Source organism: Aquila chrysaetos, chromosome 9 (assembly GCF_900496995.4).
Source record: "Aquila chrysaetos chrysaetos chromosome 9, bAquChr1.4, whole genome shotgun sequence".
NCBI lineage: Eukaryota > Metazoa > Chordata > Aves > Accipitriformes > Accipitridae > Aquila > Aquila chrysaetos.
In genome coordinates, this window is record NC_044012.1 from 16,491,139 (window position 1) to 16,512,881 (window position 21,743).

General features: G+C 38.3%; 2 protein-coding genes across 9 annotated transcripts in view; one reads left to right on the top strand and one right to left on the bottom strand.

The window, feature by feature from the left end:
* Positions 1–2,960, top strand: part of ADCY7 (adenylate cyclase 7) — a 68,330-nt gene extending 65,370 nt beyond the window's left edge. For all 7 annotated transcript variants that reach the window (XM_030024419.1, XM_030024426.1, XM_030024421.1 and 4 more), the window contains one exon: positions 29–2,960. In XM_030024419.1, coding sequence (XP_029880279.1) covers positions 29–175 — 147 coding nt within the window. In that variant the 3' untranslated portion in view covers positions 176–2,960. The remainder of the gene's footprint in view (positions 1–28) is intronic.
* Positions 1,041–19,853, bottom strand: BRD7 (bromodomain containing 7). Of its 2 annotated transcripts, none has more exons than XM_030024427.2 (17): positions 19,705–19,853; positions 19,062–19,270; positions 18,159–18,288; positions 17,686–17,743; positions 15,886–16,030; positions 14,381–14,491; positions 13,850–14,034; positions 12,821–12,944; positions 12,092–12,167; positions 11,060–11,167; positions 10,363–10,495; positions 9,370–9,481; positions 8,122–8,178; positions 7,127–7,238; positions 6,832–6,975; positions 5,571–5,714; positions 1,041–1,124 (listed from the first exon to the last, which is right to left on the bottom strand). In XM_030024427.2, exons 1-17 carry the CDS (start codon positions 19,751–19,753, stop codon positions 1,048–1,050), a joined length of 1,974 nt encoding a protein of 657 aa, XP_029880287.1. In that variant the 5' UTR covers positions 19,754–19,853; the 3' UTR covers positions 1,041–1,047. The 2 variants fall into 2 exon arrangements, with proteins under 2 accessions (XP_029880287.1, XP_029880288.1); XM_030024428.2 differs by lacking the exon at positions 1,041–1,124 and adding an exon at positions 4,069–4,596 and having other exon boundaries at positions 19,705–19,852.
* Positions 19,854–21,743: the final 1,890 nt, after the last annotated feature.

The window sequence follows — 21,743 nt, forward strand, 5'->3', positions numbered from 1 at the left end:
AAGAGTTTCTAATTCTTTTCACACAAAGGTCACAGAAGAAACGAGTAAAATACTACAGGAGTTGGGATATTCATGTGAATGTAGGGGGCTCATTAATGTCAAAGGCAAGGGAGAACTGAGGACTTACTTTGTTTGCACCGAGACAGCCAAATTCCAAGGCATGGGACTGAACTGAGGCTACGATGAAGTTAATCAAAATAGACTTACAACTGCCTCCCTTCTGTGAAGACTCAGAATTTCCCTCCTTATGTGAAGGACTTTATTCTAAAAACATATATATACTATTCCTATTTCTTCTACATCTCAAGATAAGAGAATGATTTTTTTTTTTTTTTGAAAGAAGTTCTGAAAAGTTCCTACAAGACATGTAACCACCAGTCTGAAAAAGACTACATTTTCCTGAAATAATTTGAGGATTTACCTGGAATTGCCATGAAGCATTTTCAGTGAGTTCCTTTCCTTACCTGCACTGTGGGAGTCTTAACAGCTCCAGTAACAACATATGTGGATGCACTGTAGAACTCATTACCATGTTAAAACATTCCAGTGCTGCATTCTTTGACGCACACCTGCTTACTGTATTGCGTTTGTCACAGACATGTGAGATGATACCCTGGGCACTGCATATCCTGCTTTTAATGCTAAACAGACTTCGCAGCAGAAGATGGCTGAATAACAGAAAGAGGAACGCAAGTACACTCAAATATATCATATGATAATTGTGCTGAGCTCGTCTGGAAAAAAAGAATTAATTGCACAGTATTGGATCACTTCTTTATTATCTTTGCCTCCTCCACAGTAGTACCTTGTAGTGCACAAATGTTTTTGTGACCAACAGCTGTTCAGAAATAACTTTCACCTAGTTTGGAGTGTTTACATTATATTACGTGTTCTCCTTCGTATTTCTGTGCCTCTGTATTTAGTATCTGCATGCACATTTTATACAGTCACGTAAGAGAATGTCTTTAAAATTCTGGCTTTAAATTTCAAAAAATATACCTGATCTTGCGGAGCACTGCGCACCTGCAGTTTATCCTGCATGCTTGGTTAGACAGGCTTTGATAACAGCTTATATCGCTGACACCCGGCAGGAATTCTGCACGCTGACTGCATTCTTGAGGGCACTTATGGAAGAAAAAATAATCTGGTTTGAATTGTTTGGAAACTGAAGAACAGAACTAATAGACAGTATTAGAAATAGTAGCAGATACTATATAAACACAACTGCGTCTGAGGCGGGTTTTGGGGTTTTTTTTCCTATTCTTGTTTCTTCAATTTGACAAGCCACTGGCTGGTTTATATACCTTTTAAAGGCAATGCAGTTTATGAAACAAATTGGTTTTTAAGGTTACAGGAGGACGTATGGAAAAACATATTCATAACAGAAATGTTTCAGCAGAGCCTCAATACTGAAAGTATATGTAGAGCATTAGTAAGAAGGTCACAGAAATGGACTTGCTCTAAGTTTGTTTAGTTTGTAAAGTTTTTAAGCTCTTAATGGCTTTTGCTAATTTCTAAATTAGCATTGTTCTACTTATTATAATAATTTAATCTGTTTTCTGTTGGTGGAGATGATCATATTTTGTAAGGCTAACATCTTGTGCCCAATTACATGTATTAACTAAGGATGGATTTTCCCTTCCCCCCGATATACCACATGTAGTCTGACTGAACAGCACAGTGATTAATGAGTTCAACATCTGTTTTGTTAAGCCTTACTCTTCTACAAACAAAGCAGCATTTACTAATATTTCTGGGTTTAGTGCTAAACCATGCTGGAAAAGTGTTTAACAAGCAGTCCTATGCATCACTGCCGCTTTCTAATTACTGTGTAATTTCTTTAGAAGATGAAGTGACTATGTTTCAAGACTGGAACAGATCTAAATATTGTCCAACTGAGGATTAAAAATTGTGCTTATAGCCTTTGTCAATTTGGTAGGCCAAACTGTGTTTGTAGTAAGTCTCCAACAGAAAATAGGACATTAGAAAACCTTAGTTTGAGGTTGTCTGGTTCACGTACGGACTCTGCCAAAGAAGGAATTTTCATACTTGGTGTCTTGTCAGTATAAGGTCAGTGTTGTAGTTGAATAAACTTTCAAACAGCTTTTGCTACTCTTGTATGTTGTATATTTGTAGTAACAGATGCTCAGCAAGCATTTGTTTTGAGATATTTATTTATTGTTTTATAAGGACCACGCATGTGTCAAAGGCTCTTTTCAGCAGTCTTTGATGTCATATATTAGGTAAAGTGACTATTTGCCTTATGAATATATTTTGAAAAGTGCATTATGCCTATAGATAGAGCTGGCTCTGAAGTGTTTCTGTTCACAGCCCTAGTAGAATGTAGATGTAAGTTATCCAAGAAAGAAAATTTGCTGTCTGTAACAGCATTTTTTAAATGCTTTTGTTTACATTATAGTGCCTGTCAGGCTAGTAACTTGCTTGGGTGTAACTTCAACTTAACCTCATTTACAGAAGTGGTATAAAGAGCTGTAGCTTTCAAACTGGAAGAAGTAGGTTTTTGTTGCAGTTTTAAAAGGCCATTATGCGCTTACACTCTCACTCAATGTTAGTGTACTGTGCAAGGCATACTTGCAGAAGTTAGAAACCGTGTGTAATAGAAAATAGGTTGTATCTGAGGATGACTTGACTTTCTGATTTCTCATCAGAACTGGAACTGTACAATATGAGAGCTATATTCAACCACAGAAAAAATTAAACTGAAGAAGCAACTGTACTTAAATAATTGTTTTCAGCAGTCTTTTGTAAGCGAACTGTGAAATTTAAAATTGAGGAAGTAACCTTGTAAGAAAAATCCTCCTTACAGCATTATTGTTTTCTTAAACTGAAAAAATGGCACTGTATCTAATTCAAAGAGCTAATAACATCTTGAATTAGCAATCTATTTTAAAGAACAAACTTTTGTTTTTACCATTAAATAAAAACCTTCCTGAAACTTATTTGGTTTTGTAATTATTTTGATGAAGATTCCCATAAAAAGGAGATATATTTCTTATACCCTATAGAGTTAATGAGATTGTGTTTACTCATAAACTCGGTATTTATATTTTTTTTAAAATTTGTGTTAAGCAGAAAATACGTAGAGTGACATACTTGTGTTCAACAGCTAAGGAATAATTTCAATACTCAGTTTCCTGTCATCTGAAGCCTCCTACTGCACTATATGAAAGGTAAGTGATGGGAAATGAGATGCTATAGAGTGAGTCAATAATGATTTGGCTGGCATGGTTGTTGTGCATCTTGTCTTCTCTTATAGCATGAAAATGACTTAAATATTACTGGAAAATTTTATTCCCTGGAGTAGTATTATTTCAGTTGCTATTACCTAGAACTGTGAAAAAGCTCTAGTGGTGACTTTATTAAGAACTACTCTGGGACAATGGAAACTCCTGCACAAAAATTCAGGTTAACAGTTCACCCTTTTTGGAATGAATTTTAAGAATCATGAAAGTTTAAAAACAATTAAACAAACACTTCTGCAGGTGTTTTTGGAGAGGAGGAAGGAAGGAGTGTAAGGATGACGTGGGCCCTAAGACTGGGGGTAGAAGGTGGAATTTACCATCCTGCTTTGCCTGAAAATTACTTCTGTTTCAATTCCATGCCACTGCGCACATGAGCAATTACTCATCAGATGGAGCTGAAACACTGCATGTCATTCCTGAGAGTGCAAGGTTATACTGAAACCATGGGGTAAAAAGAAGCAACATTTAAAAATCCTTAAGGATGCCTGTGGTAGAACCTATGTATAGCACTGCATGACTGCACAGAAGTAACTGACGAGCATAGGGAAAAGCTGACTTGTATAAAAGTCACTGGCTCCATATATAATACTGCAAAAGTGCTTGAATTCTCTGCTGTGCCTGAAAGCTTTACCTACTGGCAGCAAGTGGGTTTGTTAGTCTCACCTGATCATCGTGGTATGTTTCTAAGCTGGCCCTCGAGTTTCAGAATACTATGAGCAGATGGAGGTGTTTGTCAAAGAGGAGATTCATCCACAGTCAAAGTCTCACAAAGCTAATCTTTTGTTAATTCATCAGGCTACATCAGTTTTATTTAAAAAGTTTATTTCTCTTCCTCATGATCATAAGAGTTGCACAGTAGTTTTAAAAAGGGAAACTCACATGTTCAGACACTAATGATTTTTGCCCCAACCAGATTCAGATACAGAGTCCATACATTGCTTTTAGAAACTTTTGGTTGAGTCCCTGCACCATATATAGGCACATTTTCACTTACGCTTTGACTTTTCCAGACATTTAATCTAGGAAAACTTAAATGCCGCAGAGTTGCTTTAAAATAATAAGGAATGCAAAAAGAATAGTTTAGTGCATTTATATAGCAGAAGTAACTCCAATACAAACGATTCAATTTCAAATGTCATCAGTTCCAAAATTTAATAAACAAAAGTAGTTTAACACACAATATACAAGTGCTCAGTGAATGCACCTGAAGGAAGTTTATCTGGTTCTTAAATAGAATCAAACAAACAGCTGTAAACTTAACTGGAGCTTCAGACTGTAACTGGACCACAGTCATTTTCAGGGATGGTGACAGTCTTTCTAGGTTCTTGAAAGTCTGAAAGTTTACAACGGATACCAGATCAATTTGCATATAGAACTTTCAAATGAAAGAAATGCATATGTAATAGAATACTCCTAAAATCATTTGCTATTTGTGCAGATAGTCCTGAGTTAGCTGTATGTTCTGTAACAGTCCAAGAAAAGATTGCTTCAGTTGGTTCTGTTACACAGCCTCTCTTGTACAGTGCTATGAAAAAGAAATTGCTCAGTAATTTTGAAATTGAAATTTCTTGAGCAGTTTCCTTGAAAAGGTAAGTTCCTGAAGTAATCCTGCTCTTCTCATAAATAACATCTTAACTGTAATTTTTTATAAACCACAGATTGAGTAAAGTTGTTATGTGAATTATGTTTCTTGAAAGGAAATTCTTACCTGCCTTAAAAATTGGGGATGAACACAAAACTCTGGGTATGCTTTTACAGTTTGTGTGCCGCAAGGGGGAGATGTGGTTCTGGAACTAAAGATTTTTCCACTGACCTGACTCCTTAATCCAGCAAAAACAGTAGTTCCTTTTGGCTAGATGAGTTGAGTTGAACTGATGCTGCCAACTTACAAAGCACTACAGCTGGCCAAGTTAAGCAAAAGGTGTGCACAGCCAAAAGCTGGGAGCAGAAGGAAGCATGATGTCCTTGTTTTAGCAAGTGAGGAATTTTAACTCTTGTAACTTTACACTAAATGGAAAAACTAAAATTGAGTGGATTGCCAAGCTTTAAAATTTGGCAATGCTGTAAGATGAATGGTAAAATAACTACTTTATGTAGTTGAACCAAAGTTCCATACATCCAAACGATTAACTTTGGACCGAGACCAAACACAGCAACTTTCCATTAGAAACATAATTTTAGAAAGGGGAGAGGAACTGAAAGTTGGAACTCAGTTACTGCAAGTTCTACCACAAGTCAGTCTAATGATTTGCAGATGTAGCATCTGTTCAACTACAACAAAACCACACTACATTTTTGTATACTCACCCTCTGTCAAATCTACCCAGCTGTCTTCTGTATCAGGTAAAGGAACTGAAATTCCCATTGCTTTCCGGATTCCATATGTACTAACAATATCCCCTGGAGTCACTTGTTGTGCAAGTTCTTTCAGGTTATTGGTTACTCTCTCAGCTAGAAAAGATAAGTGGATATATTTATATGCTATATATAGACACGAAATCACTGAAATGAGCCCTTCACCCTGTACAGTTTAGCGATTTAAGTACAAATGGAACTGCATTAAATAATGTTTCTGCAACAGAAGAGTTTTGTTGTACTGTGTGCAATCATGCAAGATATACGGGGAACCATAAAAGAGATGGTTAAGAAGAACAGGAGGAATGAAACAGCTGCTGACCAAGGCTTGCTGCCATGAAGAAACACAGCAAATTAAAGAGTATGCTAATGATGCTTGGGTCACACTAATACAGCAGCTGGGAGAGATCTGCTGGCACCCACATCGCAGCTGTGTTAGTAATGCCTGGCTTTCAGGATTCAGCATTTAGTTTTGTATATAAACTAGAGAGACTGTTCTTGTTGCTACAGATGTGGTTTTCCTTCCAGAAGGAAGCTGTAAGTACTTAAACTTTTTAAGAAAGGTAATATTTGATCTGGTTGAGACTCAGTATAATACCAACTTGGTAATATTTCTCCAATAATGGGGAATTTTCACACTGAGGTGGTTATTTTAGACCACATATGCTGTAGTTGATATTGCATAAGTTGGTTTTACTTGCAAAACAGATACCCTCTGCACATAGTCTATCTTAGAAGGCTGCCATTAACGTGGGCTATGTAACTGACCTGTGAGACAAGAAGCTTTGCTCAAATAATTAAAGAATGTATGACTGGTATTAATTGGTATAATACAATAGACTGATAACTAGATCAAACCTGGAATAAAGCTAGCCTTACAATAAGAACTTGGTAATACTTAAGCAACCCCTGTTTAAAGACACTGTAAGAATCATGGAGTTAGAGGTGTTTGGCTGTCATCTGCCCCATGGCATAGAGAAAGCTGCCAGTCAGTTCTAGGGAAATTTATTAATAAAGACAAAATACTTGTAATTACTGTTCAAAACTTTCATCTGGCTTTACATTAAAAAAAAAAAAAAAAAGTAAATGAATCTTCTAGGCCTAACAGGGCATGTCTTGTGCACTATAACTGTTAAACTTCTGTTTTTCTTGGAGTTGATTCAAGTTGGGACTTGATCAATTCTGCAAGAGTGATCAGAAAGAGTGTATTTACCCAAGTGCATCTCTCTGTAAGATGGACCCAGAAGACAAATCATATTAGGGGGTGGTTTTGTACTTAGTCGTTCATTCTGAGCATCCTGGAGCTCTCTCAGAAGCTTTGTTGTTTCATCAAGTTTCCTCTGGAAGATTTCAGCCTCTGTTCAATGAAGAACAAAAAGTCCTAACTAGTAAGAGCGTGTATTTACTTACGTTATGATATAAAATATGGTATGGCTGACTATGCAAAGGGACTGAGAAATTGAAACAGGTACAGACATACCAGAAGTGCAATTACCAAGAAAACTCACCCTCAGACTCAAACTCTTCTATAGGCATGCCAAAGTTCGTAACTGCTTTTAGTGCTGTAAGTCTGTCATTACTAGTAGAGTCCAGCCTAGCACCAATATCAATTTCCATAATCTAAAAAAAATAAAATAAAGCACCAAGTAATAATTTAGATAATATTTACACCAGCCTTGAAGCAACAAAATTGTCTGGGGAAAATGAGAACACAAAGTTAGTTAAAATTAGTCTGCTCCACAAAAATGTGAACGTATAGAGGGAAAGGTGAAAAGACACCCCCTGTGAAACTTTTACTGTTCTACAGTTACTCAGTTTACTATTCCTTTTCATACTCAAACAGAAAATGGCATCTGCCAAAAACACTGGGGGCGTGCACAAATGATACAGTAACTTAAGACCAGCATCCCAGTAAAAAAAATAATTCCCTGAGCTCACCTAAAAGAGAATTTATCTAAGATCTGAGGCCAAAATTCAAAACCAACCTGGGAACTGGGTGCAGATGAAGGCTTCAGGAGGGCAGTCCTTTCCCTAGAACTAGTGCGATGCTTTTTCTAACTGAACAAAGTTTGCGTGGAATGATTTGAGAAATATATTGTATACCTATAGGGGCACAAGGTATTTGAGAAACTTCTCAAAGATAGCTATGTATCGTGCGATATTTAATGCTTATATTACAAGTTCCTGTTAAACCAAACCAGATTAATATAGGAATAAAACAACTGTAGCTGCCAACCAGAAGATCTAACACATAGTTAAACAATAGCAAACAAAAATATATAAGCATTTTCTTCCAGTTCTCTTGACATACAGCCTCATTTAAGACTTAACTTTTTGGAGATTCTTACTCTCCAAATGCCTACAAAACAGCATGCCACTGTCATGAGTCACATAGTGTGTATTTACAGCTTGTTAAAGTCTCAGTGTAGCTGCATAGGCCTTACAGTTGTAGGCAGTTTTATAACTGTGGTTAGAGTAGTTAGTTGATACAGAAAAATTTTACCTTTACGTCTTTTATTGCATTGCTTCTTTCATATGGGCCTTCAGCTTCCTCCAATGGCTTAATAGAGAAAGGATTTTTAAAGAATACATTAAAATGAATCTTTTCTTTAAGGTCGAAGTAAAACCTTACAAAATGCAGTATTTTTAAAGTGAGGTAAATATACAATGTCATAATGAGCTTTCTCTGTAGAGCAAGTTACAAAGTAGCTATTTTTCAGAGGGCTTTCTTCAGATATTAACGTTTGCTAAAATACATTTTTACAGCACACATTTTATTGCTTTTTGCAAAGTCCACATGCTTTTCCCCAGTGATGTCACATCAGAGGTTATTTACTGGGGGGCAGAAAGAAAAGGGACGATGATTATTAGAGGCCGAAATGTATTCTGTTTCTATACATAACATATTTCTCTCAATACTTGCAACAGTAGTGGTTGAACCCTGTAAGTCAGTGTCATTATTGAGTACTAGAAAAGAGCTAAACTAGTAATGCTAAGCAAAGGTCTGAACTGGGGCTAAAGGTTGATCTTTGATCCACGACCTATTTCTACTACTAATTTAGCTAATATTTGACCCATTAGTAAAAGGCTATGATCTGTTTATTGCAACAGTTTACACTGATGTGAAACTCAGATCAAGACTTTTAGTTAACAGGAACTGTCTTGTGGAGATTCTCAACTAATTATTGGATTGTCAATTAAGACCGTCAAATCAGCCTCTCTAATTTCAGTTGTTTGGCACATACAGGTACTGATATCTCCTATGAATTTGAAGGGTAGCTCTTTAGTATTTTTACATAGCACATATTTGAGTTTAAAAGCACTGCACCAAGTAAAGGGAAAAAGTAGTTACTAATTCCCCTGAACTAAACAGCGGCTGCTAGGAACGTGATAAACTTCCCATGGCAACAAGAAAACCTGTCCATGATCACCTCATTTCTAAACAACTGCTTATTGATATTTTCTTACTTAAACAGAACAGGAACTAATGCTAATGGGAGTGGGAGAGCAGACAGAGAAAGAATGTGTCACTGTCTCTATCTACAATATTTTGTTAATTTTCACGTTTCACTATTCACGCCAGAATAATCCCTTTCCAGAAAACCCATCCACTGGAGACAAAGATCAGTGTTCACTTTCAAATTTTACCAATTAAAAGGGTGCCCATCAATAGGAGCACCAGCATCTTTCTCTAGCTTTATAGCTGGTGTGCTAAAACCAAAGACCAGACAGTACACAAATCCACTCTTACCATTTCTAGTTCTCTGAGAGCTCTAGAATGTCCTCCTTTAGTTAGAACATCAAGCAAACTATCAGCCATTAAGAAAGGATAATCTTGCGATTTCATCAAAAAGTCATGAATACTAAAAGATCAAAAGATAGTTAAGGTAACTACTTTCAAACCAGACATTCAATGGAAAAAAGTTAAAGTCAAACTAATATGTACAGCATAGAAAACACAAAAAGTAGCACAGAATTTGATCTAAATGGCTTGCTTTAGTTTAATCATCCACGCCTTTTGTAGCTGAGGAACCCAGACTCCTAACAAAAACTGAAAAACTAGGAAAAGTATACTGCCTCAGGCAGCTGCATCGAACTGAAAGCAAACTTGCACAGCCCCTTAACATTTGCACTGTACTTAAGTATTCCCACATTTCATATGAATTTATACCACTGCGTATTCTATTTTTGAGATTCTCATAAAACAAAAGGACTTTAATTCTGAAGTTTCTATAAACAAGAATAATAAAAACAATGAGAATTAATTATTTTTACTGTAGTAAATAATAAAAAAAAATCAAGCAGTGTACACACTATTTAAGAATTAAATTGGGAATTGCTACCTCTGGACTCAGCTCTCCCACTATGACTATAGTAGTTTGCTCAGTATTTGACATTAACAAAGATGTGTCTCACTCAACGCAGTAATTAAGTTCATTAACGTTAAAAAAATCCAGTCTGTATAAACATTTGTACCACTCAACATTTTTCTAGCTTTGAACACAAGTCTTTCAGAGTTAGTCATAAATATACTTAAATTTTAGACTGTGTTCCTATGTATCAGTAACATCAAAATCCTTCAATCTTGGCTAATTTCATTTTACAGGCAAATCCTCTTATAAAACAAACAAACAAAACCCAGTAGGCTATAAAGAAAGTAGTGACATCATTCAACAGTAAAGACATAGCCCATAACTGCTCCTGTACATGAAAGCTGTAATATGCATCCTACTTGTTTGATTACCTGAAAGATCCTTGATTAGAGTCTTCCCCATACGTTGAATAGATTAAGTCAGAATCTTCTTTGCTTATGTTGGCAAATGTAGAATCATATGTTGGAGCATAGGAACTATAGGGTCCGTAATTCAAGTATGTCACTAATGAGTAATGACAGTACTAATTATTACCTCTGATATGCATGTATCAGATAAAAATGAGAAGGGGTTGTAAAATAGTCCCCCAAAAGAAACTTTTAGGAACATATTTCTTATGGCGAAAACAAACTTTCACAGAATACCACCTGTTCACACTGTTACATCTTTTAGTAACATCTATACCGTGCGTTTTTATTTACAAATGTTTTATTAACAATACTGTGTGCCTTAATGCAATATGAAAATTCAGTCCGGTGCCAGTAACAGGTTCTCAGGCTCCCCACTATGCTGTTTCAAAGCTAGCAAAAACCTTTACCTATCATCTGGTATAGTTCATCTTCTCAATATAGATGAACATTTTATTACATATGCCTCCCCTTCTGTATGTGTACATTAAGCTAGACTTTGTGATGTGTTGTTTAGTTGTGTGATAGATACATACAATAATGTGCTTTATCATTAAAAAAAAAAACAGTTACAAACTCTTTGTGTGCTAGTTAATGAGATCAACATATTTTGTTTATATAAGGAGGAGGATTTATATTTTTTAAAAAAATCAGCACTTACCTGGAGTAACCTTGTTTCTTTTATCTTCTTTGAACCCTTGTAACGTATTAACTCCCGACTGAAGTCTTCCTGCTGTCATACCCAGCTTTACAGGGCAGTAACCTGGTTCTACAACGGGATATATCAAAATACAGAAATAATGAAGGCATAGTTAAGTGAGATAGGAAGATGTCCAAACTCATTTAACGTAGCCAGAAACTTCAGAATAAACAGGATACAACTCTCAAAGTGTGTCTTCCTCTCCAAATGCTTCACACTAAAGACTGTGTGTAGTCTTAAACATGAATCCGGACCAAGTGGTAATAGTAATTAAGTATAGAAGATTCAACCTAAATGTTATGTTTTCACTATCGGTCCTCCTCCTTCCTGTCCTCCCCTAACAGAGGCTGCACCATTAAAGAGGATCCAATTCTTAACGTGAAAGACCACACTTTATTTATTCTTTCTGATGTTTCCTACTGCACAAATAGGGGAAGGGGGAATTCAAGATTTCAGCTTGGTTTCTGTCTCTTCTAGACCTAGTCAGTTTGGCTCCATAATGAGCTGGCAGTTAGTTAGTCAAGCACCTGCATTCTTTTAGCTAGTGGCACTACACAGATGGCACTGACATGACAAAATGATCTGGGACTCAGACAGTTCCCAGTGGCCAATTCTGGAACATCTGTGACCTTCTGGGTCAGCAGACACTGCACTCTGTACGTGGACCAGACTTAAAAGGAGTCCAAGAATTAAATGTGCCCAAGCATAGGGCAGGTAGTCTCTTCTCCAACGGCAATCTTGCAGCTCCCACAAACAGCTGACACAAAAAAGGAGAAGCAACAGCTACTGAGAGCTCATTCCAGCTGCTCCTAACAACAGGCACAACTGGTCCCCATCTATGTGCTCCCTCAGCTGCAGCTTTTTAAATTCAGATCTTTATCAGACTGTAAAGAAGCATTCAGTTCTTCACCAGCATTTGCTGCTCTGCCCCAGCAAATAAACAGCAGACCAGGTAGGTAGAAGTGGGTTGTTACCTGAACCATGCCAACTTACCTCCCGCAGTAAGGTCAACCGGATTAAGAAGGCCCAGAGTCGTTGTACCATCTGGTTTTCTTCTTTCAAATTCACACTGAAATAAGATCAGACTATTTTAATTTACATATTAATTGAAATTCATGGTCCTTAAACTAATAAAAACAACAAGTGAAACTGTCTTTTCCATAGGAATTGGAAAGGGATTTGGAAAGATCAGTCACAAGTGAGTGCTGCTCTAACTTCTTTATTTTCACTAGGTAACTTTATTATGGTATAGGCACAAGGAATTAAGAAATTATATAAATATTAATGTTTCTGCAGAGGCTAAGAGATAAAATATGTAATTCATGCAGAAAATTAAATGGACCCAGTATTACCAAACCAGGTTCCTTCTCCAGTGACATTAATAACCTTTGATCAGATGTGTGGCTGTTTCAGAACTACAGGGTTTTTTGCAGGTCAGAGTTGGCGTATTTTCTTGAGGTTCCTGATATTCATCCTTTTCTACTACTTTATCTAAAATTCCTGAAAATTTAAGCTGAACTTGCTCTGCTGATGAAATTCAGCAGGCATTCAACTGATACACCTTTTTTTTTTTAACCATACACTGTTGCACAGATGATCAGTCATGTGTAAAATTATGAAAACTGTAGTAAAAGCATACCTTGGGTTTCAACTGACTTAAGATGCTAAGTAAGCCTGGTTTATGAAAAAGTGAAAGGAGTTACCAAATCCACAAGGATTTACCTGGCTGTTTGCAAGTCGTCTTGTTAACTTTCCACCAGACTCTCTAACAATACGATCAATCTGCTCTTGTTCCCTTTCCAAGCTATTGTTTCGTAATTTGTCTTCAAGTAGATCTTTGTCCTTCCTGTGAATAAAACCCACACAACTTAGTTACTAGCTTTAACACACACCAATTGGTTAAACATCACAAAAGGATACAGTGATGAAACTGTTTTTGCCAACTATGCAAACTGTTTTAGTAGACAAAACAACTAACACAAAAGCGCCATTTAATATGACTGTATTTAATATAGCTGGCGAAAATAGGTGACAAAGATTTGTATCAGCAAATGCTCTTTATGTTAGCAACTGTAAAGGTCTCTGTGTTTAGCTTACTTCAGCCATACTAATGTCCTACTTTAGCATTTTCCCAGATTTTACGTCATCACTTCGACAAAACTAACAAAGGTATTTTTGGTAAAATAAAATATTAGATACTCTGAATTTTACTATCTGTATTTTCAAATCTGTGAAAATAAAGTCACCAGTATTTCAGAACATTGAAAGGGGTATTTCTAGATATTAAAAGATATTTCAGGAAGCATACATTCTGTAGCTATGCATTTACATGTTTCAAATACAACTACTATGCCAAAAAAAAAAAAAAAAAAAAAAAAGTACTTGACATAGGCTATATAGTTATTTGTACCAAAATGTTTAAAAGATCACATTTGCAAGCTTTCTCCAAAACAATACTACTTATGTGAAATAGACACTAAAATAGAAAATAATTGAAGGAATGGAGTTGATGAGCAGCACAGGGTTACCTACATAAAAAAAATGGTGGTATCATAAAATATTCTAAACTTAAGTTATTTTTGGTATATGAGGACTCTTTATATAAATGTTGCTCCCTTGAGATGAACTCTTAGTCTATATGCAGTACCAGAAGAGAGAAACCCACAACCACTCTTTGGTCCCTAAAAATAATCTTGTTTCAGTTGCATTTAAAGGGTGTACCCTATAACTCTTACTGAGACAATACTTCACTTTTTGTGTTCTTTGCTAGGTGTTTTGAACGCTTTGGTGTCACCATCCGCAGGTTCTCCTTTGTCTTTGCCAGGACCATTTTCATCTTCCACAGTTTGCTGCAGTTCCATCTTGTCCTTCTGCTTCCTTGTCTTCTGCAGGTCAGCCATGAATTCTATACTTTGTTTCAGGCTCTGAATTCTCTCCTAAAAAACACCAGAATCCTTTTATTCGCTAACTGAATTAATCTTTTTGTAACCTACCCACAGAGGATGATTTCATTTCAGTTCTTTCGTAAACTAGCAAGTATAATGGCAGCTTAGAAAATTAAATATTAAATGCAAATACTTCTTCAATAACTGATCTGGTAGCAGTACTAAAGCATAAGCCTTAAAACAATGTACTATTTAAATTGCAATATGCAACCATTTGACAAACGTTAAGCAAGTTTTTATTAATTTTCATGAGATTCCTGTAAGAAAAGTGGAATGAAAGAGGAATCAAAAAGGAAGAAGCATATTTTTTAGTATTTTGGTTTGTATTTTCTATTACCTGGCTAAGTATCTTCATCCCTGAGTGCAGCAGTTTTTTCGCAGCTTTGTAGTAAATGGTGTCTGGTTTGTTGTAAATCATTGCGTTAGTACACATCAGTTTGAAGTTATCCTGTACAGACATTAATAATTTTGGAATGAAAGAATTTTATAGTTTACTGTATTAAAATCCTTGTTGCAAATGCAGTGTCTTGAGCTTTAGGGAAAAAAAACTTCAAAGAACATTTTTAGTTAATGAATTTAAGAAATCTATTTAATTAAAAATTTAAACAGAAATAAGTATGTAAATTAGGTTCAAGTCTCAAAACTAGCACCCCAATAAACATCCTGAAAGTATTCTTAAGTGTTCAGTATTCTTTGTAGTTTTTAAAGTTTTAATGGAAGCCCTCTTAGCCAAAATTACCACTTCCCTGACCAATCAGCAGTCATTAAAACAAAGGGAAGCAACTTAAAAAAGACAATGAAGCTAACTTTAAAAACAGAAAAGCTGCTATTCAAAGTCAAATCATTATAAGGAATATGCCAAAATTTCTGTTACAATGAAGAAAAGAAATGTATGCTTGTTTGAAGTTCATTTCTTGAATGACTGAGCTAGAAACTTCACTTCTATACTCACTGCAGAACCTCTACAGGTAGATATGTTTTATCACATTCTCAGCTATTTACAAAGACAAAAAAGTTAACATTAAAAACTAACCAGAAACAGCTGAAACAACAGGGAATATTCTTAAGTTTTGGAGCTCTAAAGAAGAATGTGCAAGAAAATACAACCAACACTATTTACTAACATCTGCCTAAGTTCAACTGTTAATTACACACAAATTACACTTGTCAGGTCCTCATCTAGCCCAGTAAAGAACTAGAGAATATTTCTGCTGAAGAAAACAAGACAAAACAAGCCCCTGCACCTTTTGAAAGCTTTAGGGGCCTTCAAAACAGGCCTTCGAATCCACTAGACACACTACAGCACAGGGTTAAGCAGTTGCTGCCAACAGGACTGAGCTCATCTTGCCTTCACTAGTTGTGGATCTACATGACTAGATAAGCCTGGCTAGCACAAAGGTGACAGGAGGCAAGTGACGAAGTAGTAACAGACAGGCAAAGCCAATAAATTCACCAGACTCCTTGAGAGGCAATACCTTAAAAAAAAAAAAAAAAAAAAAAAAAAAAAAAAAAAAAGGAGAGAGAGCAGTCTGACAGAAATGCTAACATTTTTATTCTTCAGTAAAGATCTAAAATGACATGCTAAAGGACAAACTGACAGGTTCTATTTAATCGTGCATAAAACCCGAAACCATCCACATCTTTGAGATGCATTATTTACAAACCAGAAGTGTTTTTTCTTTCACTTCCAGAACTTACTCGCTCACAAAAATTCAACAAGAAACATTTCTTCAGGCAGAAGTCGTGGTTCTTTTGGCATCTTCATATTCTCATAAAATACTAGAGTTCAAGTCAATTGAGCATAATACATTGCTCTAGTCAAAATTAAATTTACAGAATTACCTTTAATTCTTCTATGGACTGGTACCCATTGTTCTTGATCTTCTCTTTCATGGTACTAAAATCCATTGGGTTTTTAATGATCATGGAATAGCCAGGGGCAATAAAGTCAGTCACAGGAAATGAAAAGAAAGAACTTGGATCCTTTCTGTTAAGAAACGAAAAGACAGTTTTTTATGTTTTGACTTATAACAAAGAACATATTGAGCTTGGAATTAAATAGAAAGGAAAGGACTAAGCTGAAAAGGAATCAAAAACATAAAGCTGGAAATGGCATGTGTCAGCATAATCTTTCACTTTTGAAGGTTGAAAAGATCCCCTATGCAAACCCACATACCAAAAAAGTGCTACAAACATAATTTAGAATTTAATTCTACATTTTGATAACTACCTATGCTCCCAAGAAGATTAAAAAAAAAAAAAAGCAGCTTCTTTTTTTTAGGTTTTGGCCTTTTGAAAAGTGGTTTTATATTATAATTGAGTCATTGAAAAATAAAGGGAACAAATGTCATAAGAATGTATACTTGTCATTCATTGCTTACTCTGAAATTAACAGAAGGGAAAGCTTGTTGCTAAAACTTGTGATAGAATGTGTATATGTATGATTATGTTAATTTTCAGATTATATAATCTTAATAGTTTTTTTAATGTTAAAATTTCCTAAGACTTTCAGTGATCTCTGACATACACTGATGTTCCTGGGTGCTTCTAATAGCATTAAAATCAAATACAGTTGGTTGGTATCTTCTCCTTAGGATCAGTCTTACTTGATAAGCTGGCAAGAATCTCTCCTCTAGAACCACTGTTTTTTTGCTTTTCACTAAACTCTGTAGCAAGTGACTGGCCTCCTACACCAGTGCTGATACTACACACACTGGTGAAACCCTTGGCATTTCAGGCCTTTTTCCTGAGGCTTACTGATGACTTAAGGATTTCTACTCCCAGTTGCCAAGTTACCACAGAACAGTGAAAAGCATTTTGCTACACATACTGCAGAAGCACAGAGTGCAGATATTCTGCAAAACCCGTGGAACACTTGCACAATAGCTTCCAACTGAGACAGGATTCAAAACCAAAAGTGACTGCTGTTTTCTGTGTGCATGGAAAGGTAGCCAAAACAAACACACACACTTTTTGATAGTTGACTGTTACATTTCTTGAAACTGACACCAAGGTCTCCAAAATTTAAGGTTAAGAGAGAACTCACAAACAAAGTTTCAACTTAATCTGGTGAGGCAGGTAAAGAAAAAGATGTTTCAACCACTCTTGTACAAGACAAAGATATTCTTAAGGTCAAGAAAGAGTATCTTAAACCACAGACTACTTGAAAGAACTGCAAATTCTGCAAATCTGATTGTTATCATCAAAAGATAAAAAATTTGGTTAATAAGACAGTAAGAGAACATGGTTTAAGTTTTCAAGTGCATACTTCCTTTTTATAGTAAATAATGCTAAAAATAGGAGAACTCAAGGTAAAAGAAGTTCTGGCAAGTTTATTCCAAACTCTTGTGCCTCTCTGAAAAAAGGTTCTTATAAAGAAAGCATCACATTATTGGAAAATTGTCCTGGTTTTGAAAATTTTTTAAAAGTACTTTAAATTTGAAACTGGAGGTGTTTACAAGAAGCCTAAGCTGAGGAGAAGTTATAAGTATGCATTCTTAAACTAGTACTTGAATTCCTAAAACAGTCCTGTTAGCAATATATTTAGCAATAATATTTTCACTCAGCTTTTTATACGCCTCTTCCCTTAATGTATGTTATTTTCATTTCATAACTCTGAAAGCCTGTAGCACAGACATTTACCTCTGCAGCTGTCTCATGAGTTGATTCAGAGCTTCCTGAAGTGGTGTCTGCTCCACCTCTAGACCAAAAAGAAGTGGGGGAAGAAAGGGTGTGAGACAGAACCGACTGCAAGAGGTACTAAACTTCCAAGATATTAGAAACCAACTAAACAAAACTGATGCAACTTGAGAATTCATCATAAATGAATACAGTGGCAAAACCCACAACACATATAGGGGATCTACTTTTCTCATTGGCCTTACTTGACATTCTGCTCACTCTGACATAAGTACCAGATACCACTCTGCAAAGGAAGTATACAGTACATAATTTCAAATTTTTATATGAGATGGGGGAAAAACGCTGAGATGGAAAAAAATGTCAAGTCACTTGCTATAGAAACAAAGAACAATAAAATGTGAGTCAATTAAAGAAAAAACTGCAACTAGCAAAAGAAATTTCTCTCTTTTTTTTTTTTTTTTTCCTTCCCCTACCTTCCTGTTTTGATAAAGTACTTGTCAATGGTTTCTCTGGTGGCAATTCCAATCTGACGGGGGTCTGACATTTCATTTCCTGTTCTCCGTCACTATCTGCATGGTCTCGATCTCGTTTCTTTTTATCCTCCTAGAAAGAGAAAGATTGTTACAGAAACTTAGAGAACCTGCAAAACCAGCATTATTACTGTACATAATGCTCTCTGGATTTTTCAAAACCACCTCACACAGTTTAAAAAAAAAAAAAAAAGAAATTGTAAGTCTTTTAAAACCTTGTATTCTTTGTATATTGTCTCCATCTGCTGGACAATAAAGTAATTCAGCTATACAATGCAATGTATCACAGAATTATTTTTTTAAAAAATGTGACAGACAGCCACTTACAGCATGACAGGAATGACTCTGCACTATTTTCTGCACAGAGCATTGTCTCCAGCAAAGCCCCTAAGATGATTTTTGAAGGTTTTGGAAAAACTAGTAAGAAATAGGAAATTTAAAATTAGAGGTACCCATAATGCTTCAAATAAATGTATTACAATTACTTACCACGTTAAGGACCCTGAGAGGGAAATACTTTTTTTTCTTTTTAAAGTAAAGTCTTCATTCTGTTTTACATAGATGGATTCATTTAGAGACAGAATTCCCCCCCCCCCTTTAAGTTTTCTGTGCTCTTATACTCGCCAATATTTTTTGAAAGATGAGAAATTTCAGATGACTTCACTCACCTTTTTCTAATAAAAGTACCTGCAGAAAAGGAATCGGCAAAACTAATATACTGAGTTTGAATGTATTCCAGTTTAAGGATACAAGTTACAGTCATACCTGCTCACCTTTTGAGGTGAACACTAGAGAAAGCAGAAGCACTTTTTTTTTTTGCTGAAGTGCACTAGCATGAATACATACCTTAACTTTTCTCTTTCTTTTCTCCTTTTCTTCTCCAGGAACTTGTTTTTCCCCTTTCTTTCTCTTTTTCCTCTTCCTATCCTTGTGTTTTTCATGCTCAGATTTGTCTTCGTATAGGCTGGAATCGAGCCCTGCATTTCCCGTGGAGAGTTCAGCAACTTCACTTCCTCCAACTTTCAGCACCAGCTTCAGCGGCTTTTCTACGTACTCTTAAAAGAGCAGAGAAGCAAGCCGCGTGAGCACCGCAGAAAACAAGCTCTCATGGTCGCCCCGAGCAACGCCGCAGCAGCTCTCCGCCGCCCCGGCCTGCTTCCGCAGACTCCGGCTGAGCCAGATCTCCCCTCCTGCCCGGACCCGGCCGCTGCCGCTGCTGCCGCTTCTGCTTCTCCCCCCCGCCGGCAGCGGAGCGGCCGGGCCGAGCCCCGACGCCGAGCCCCAGCCTCCCCGCCCCGGCCCTCCGGCGGCACGAAGGCCGCTCTCCCCGCCCCCCTTCCCCACACGCCCTCAGCTTCACCCGCAAGTTTTCAAACCGCCCCGGAGGGTGGGCCCGGCCGGGCCGCGGCGGGGCGGGCGGCAGCGAGGGCCGAGAGCCCGAGCCCGAGCCCGCTTTGCGGCCTTCCTGCCCACCCGCTCACCCACCCACCCTCGTAGGGGTGCTTGTCCGACTTGTGCTTCTTGTGCTTCTTCCCCATGGCGGCGGCGGCGGCGGCGGCCCGCCCGAGTAGGCCGCGCTGTTGTCGCGGAGACCAGCCCCGACGACGAGCGGCGCCGCGCGCACCCGGGAGGAGGGGGAGGACGGGCGCGGCCGCGCGGCGCCCCCTGGCGGGCCGGAGGTACGGCGAGCGGCGCTGCAGCCGGCGCAGGCGCAGAGGCGGCCGCCGGTACGGCGAGCGGCGCTGCAGCCGGCGCAGGCGCAGAGGCGGCCGCCGGTTGGTTTGGCCGGGGCAGCTGCGTCCCGGTGGTGGGAGCTGCGCTTTGCTCCGCTCCGCTCCGCGCTGCGGCGGTGAGCAGGGAGGTCAGGCGGTTTTCTGTTGTGAGCAGCCCCCTCGGCCGCGTCCGGCCCTGCTCAGCCCGGGGGGGGGGGATGTGAGGTGGGGTGTGCAGGCAGGCAGGCAGGCCGGCCCGGCCCGGCCCTGCCCCGCCCCGCCCCGTTTTTCGGGCACCGTTGCCTCTCCAGAGCCCTCACAGCCTCCCGCGCCCTCTCCCCTCACAGCCCGCCGCGGCCCTCTCTCCTCCCGCAGCCGCCGGTGAGCTCCCTCCTGCTCCCTTGGAGATGCCCCTTGCTCCCTGCCTGAGGCGGGCTGTGCCTGCAGCCTTGCCCTTCTTGTCCCCCACCCTTGGGTCTCTGGGGCAGCGCAGCGTTTCGGTGGCTTTGGCAGGATTCAGCCTAAGTACGCAGTAGCCTGTGCTGCAGTCTCCCCTGCCACGGCTGTAAGAGCCAGGGGGCAAGCGTGACACTAGCAAAAGGGGTGCTGGGGAAGCCTGCTTTCCTGAAAGCGTAGTTTACCTTGCACCTGACTAGACACAAAGGGTCTTGCGAGGGTTGCGCGCTTCCCGGCTGTGACCTGGCCGCTGCTTGCCGCGCCAGGCGGAACTCCGGCTTGCCGCAGACCCTCAGTCCGGGATAAAGGCCACTAGCAGTGGCTTGCTAGTCCCGAAGTTTGCAAACCTGTGCCCAAATTTGTACCAGTGAGAAGAGCAGAGGCTGTATACGCCTGAGGAAAAGTAGAGAGTTTGCAGAGGTATGCTGAGGTCTCTACTCATCAAAGGGACAGGTCTGTCCTGTGCCCTGACAAAAAGCAGTGATAGTTGTGCCTGTCCTGCACGGGCAGGGACAGGCTCAGCCTTGCAGACTGAGTGCCTAAACTTGCTTGCCAGTTTTGAAAGCAAATCCTTTATAATCAGGTTATAAATTTAAGGAAAATACATGTGTGTTGTCCCTTACAGGTTAAAAATAACTTGGATAGAAACTAGGTCCTCCTAGACATGGTGGAAGTTAACACATTTGCCTTGCCTGGCAGTACTTCCCAAAGCAAGCAAATGGTTTTCAAAATTAAATACAACACTCATTATATAGTCTTTCAAAGTTAATAGTGTATTTGCTGATATCGCTTAAACCGCAGTCATTGCCGTTTCAACAACACTGTGTAGGTATTGTTTTCTGCTAACACCTATTCTGTAATGCGTCTTGAAATTTCGCTTCTCTGAAGTTTGGAGTGCAAAACCAAACTGTGTCTATTTCAAAAGAGAAGCTTTAATTTTATTGCCATACAATAGTCCTGTAAGTATTCCTCTAGTTTGTTGAATCATATGTGATATTTTATAGCCAAAGAAAATAACAGTTGTTAATTAGAAAGTTATGATAAAAGGTTTATTTTGAAAGCTTGAGAAGTTAGAGAAAATCTCTTCTTTGTTGTCCATTCAGTCACTGGGAATTTAATCAGATGTGACAGCTTTGTTTTGCATTTTACTGGTTAGATTTACTGTCATTTGGTAACCTACTCAGAGAATTGTGTGGGTGGTGCTCTGGAATAAACCACAACTTTCCTCCTTGATCTTACTCCAGTAGTTTGAAATTCAGCTATAATAGACACAGTTGTTTTTCTAATTCACATCTGGATCCTTTAATACTCTTATTACATACGCAGTGAATGTTGTTAAGCATACTTTAGTGAGAGGTAG

Coding starts and splice junctions, on each gene's coding strand:
- BRD7 (XM_030024427.2), bottom strand. CDS start 19,753: ATGGGGAAGAAGCACAAGAAGCACAAGTCGGACAAGCACCCCTACGAG. Junction 19,271..19,704: donor GGACAAGCACCCCTACGAGG/GTGGGTGGGTGA, acceptor TGCTCTTTTAAG/AGTACGTAGAAAAGCCGCTG. Junction 1,125..5,570: donor CTGGGTAGATTTGACAGAGG/GTGAGTATACAA, acceptor TTCTTCCATAAG/TGCCCTCAAGAATGCAGTCA.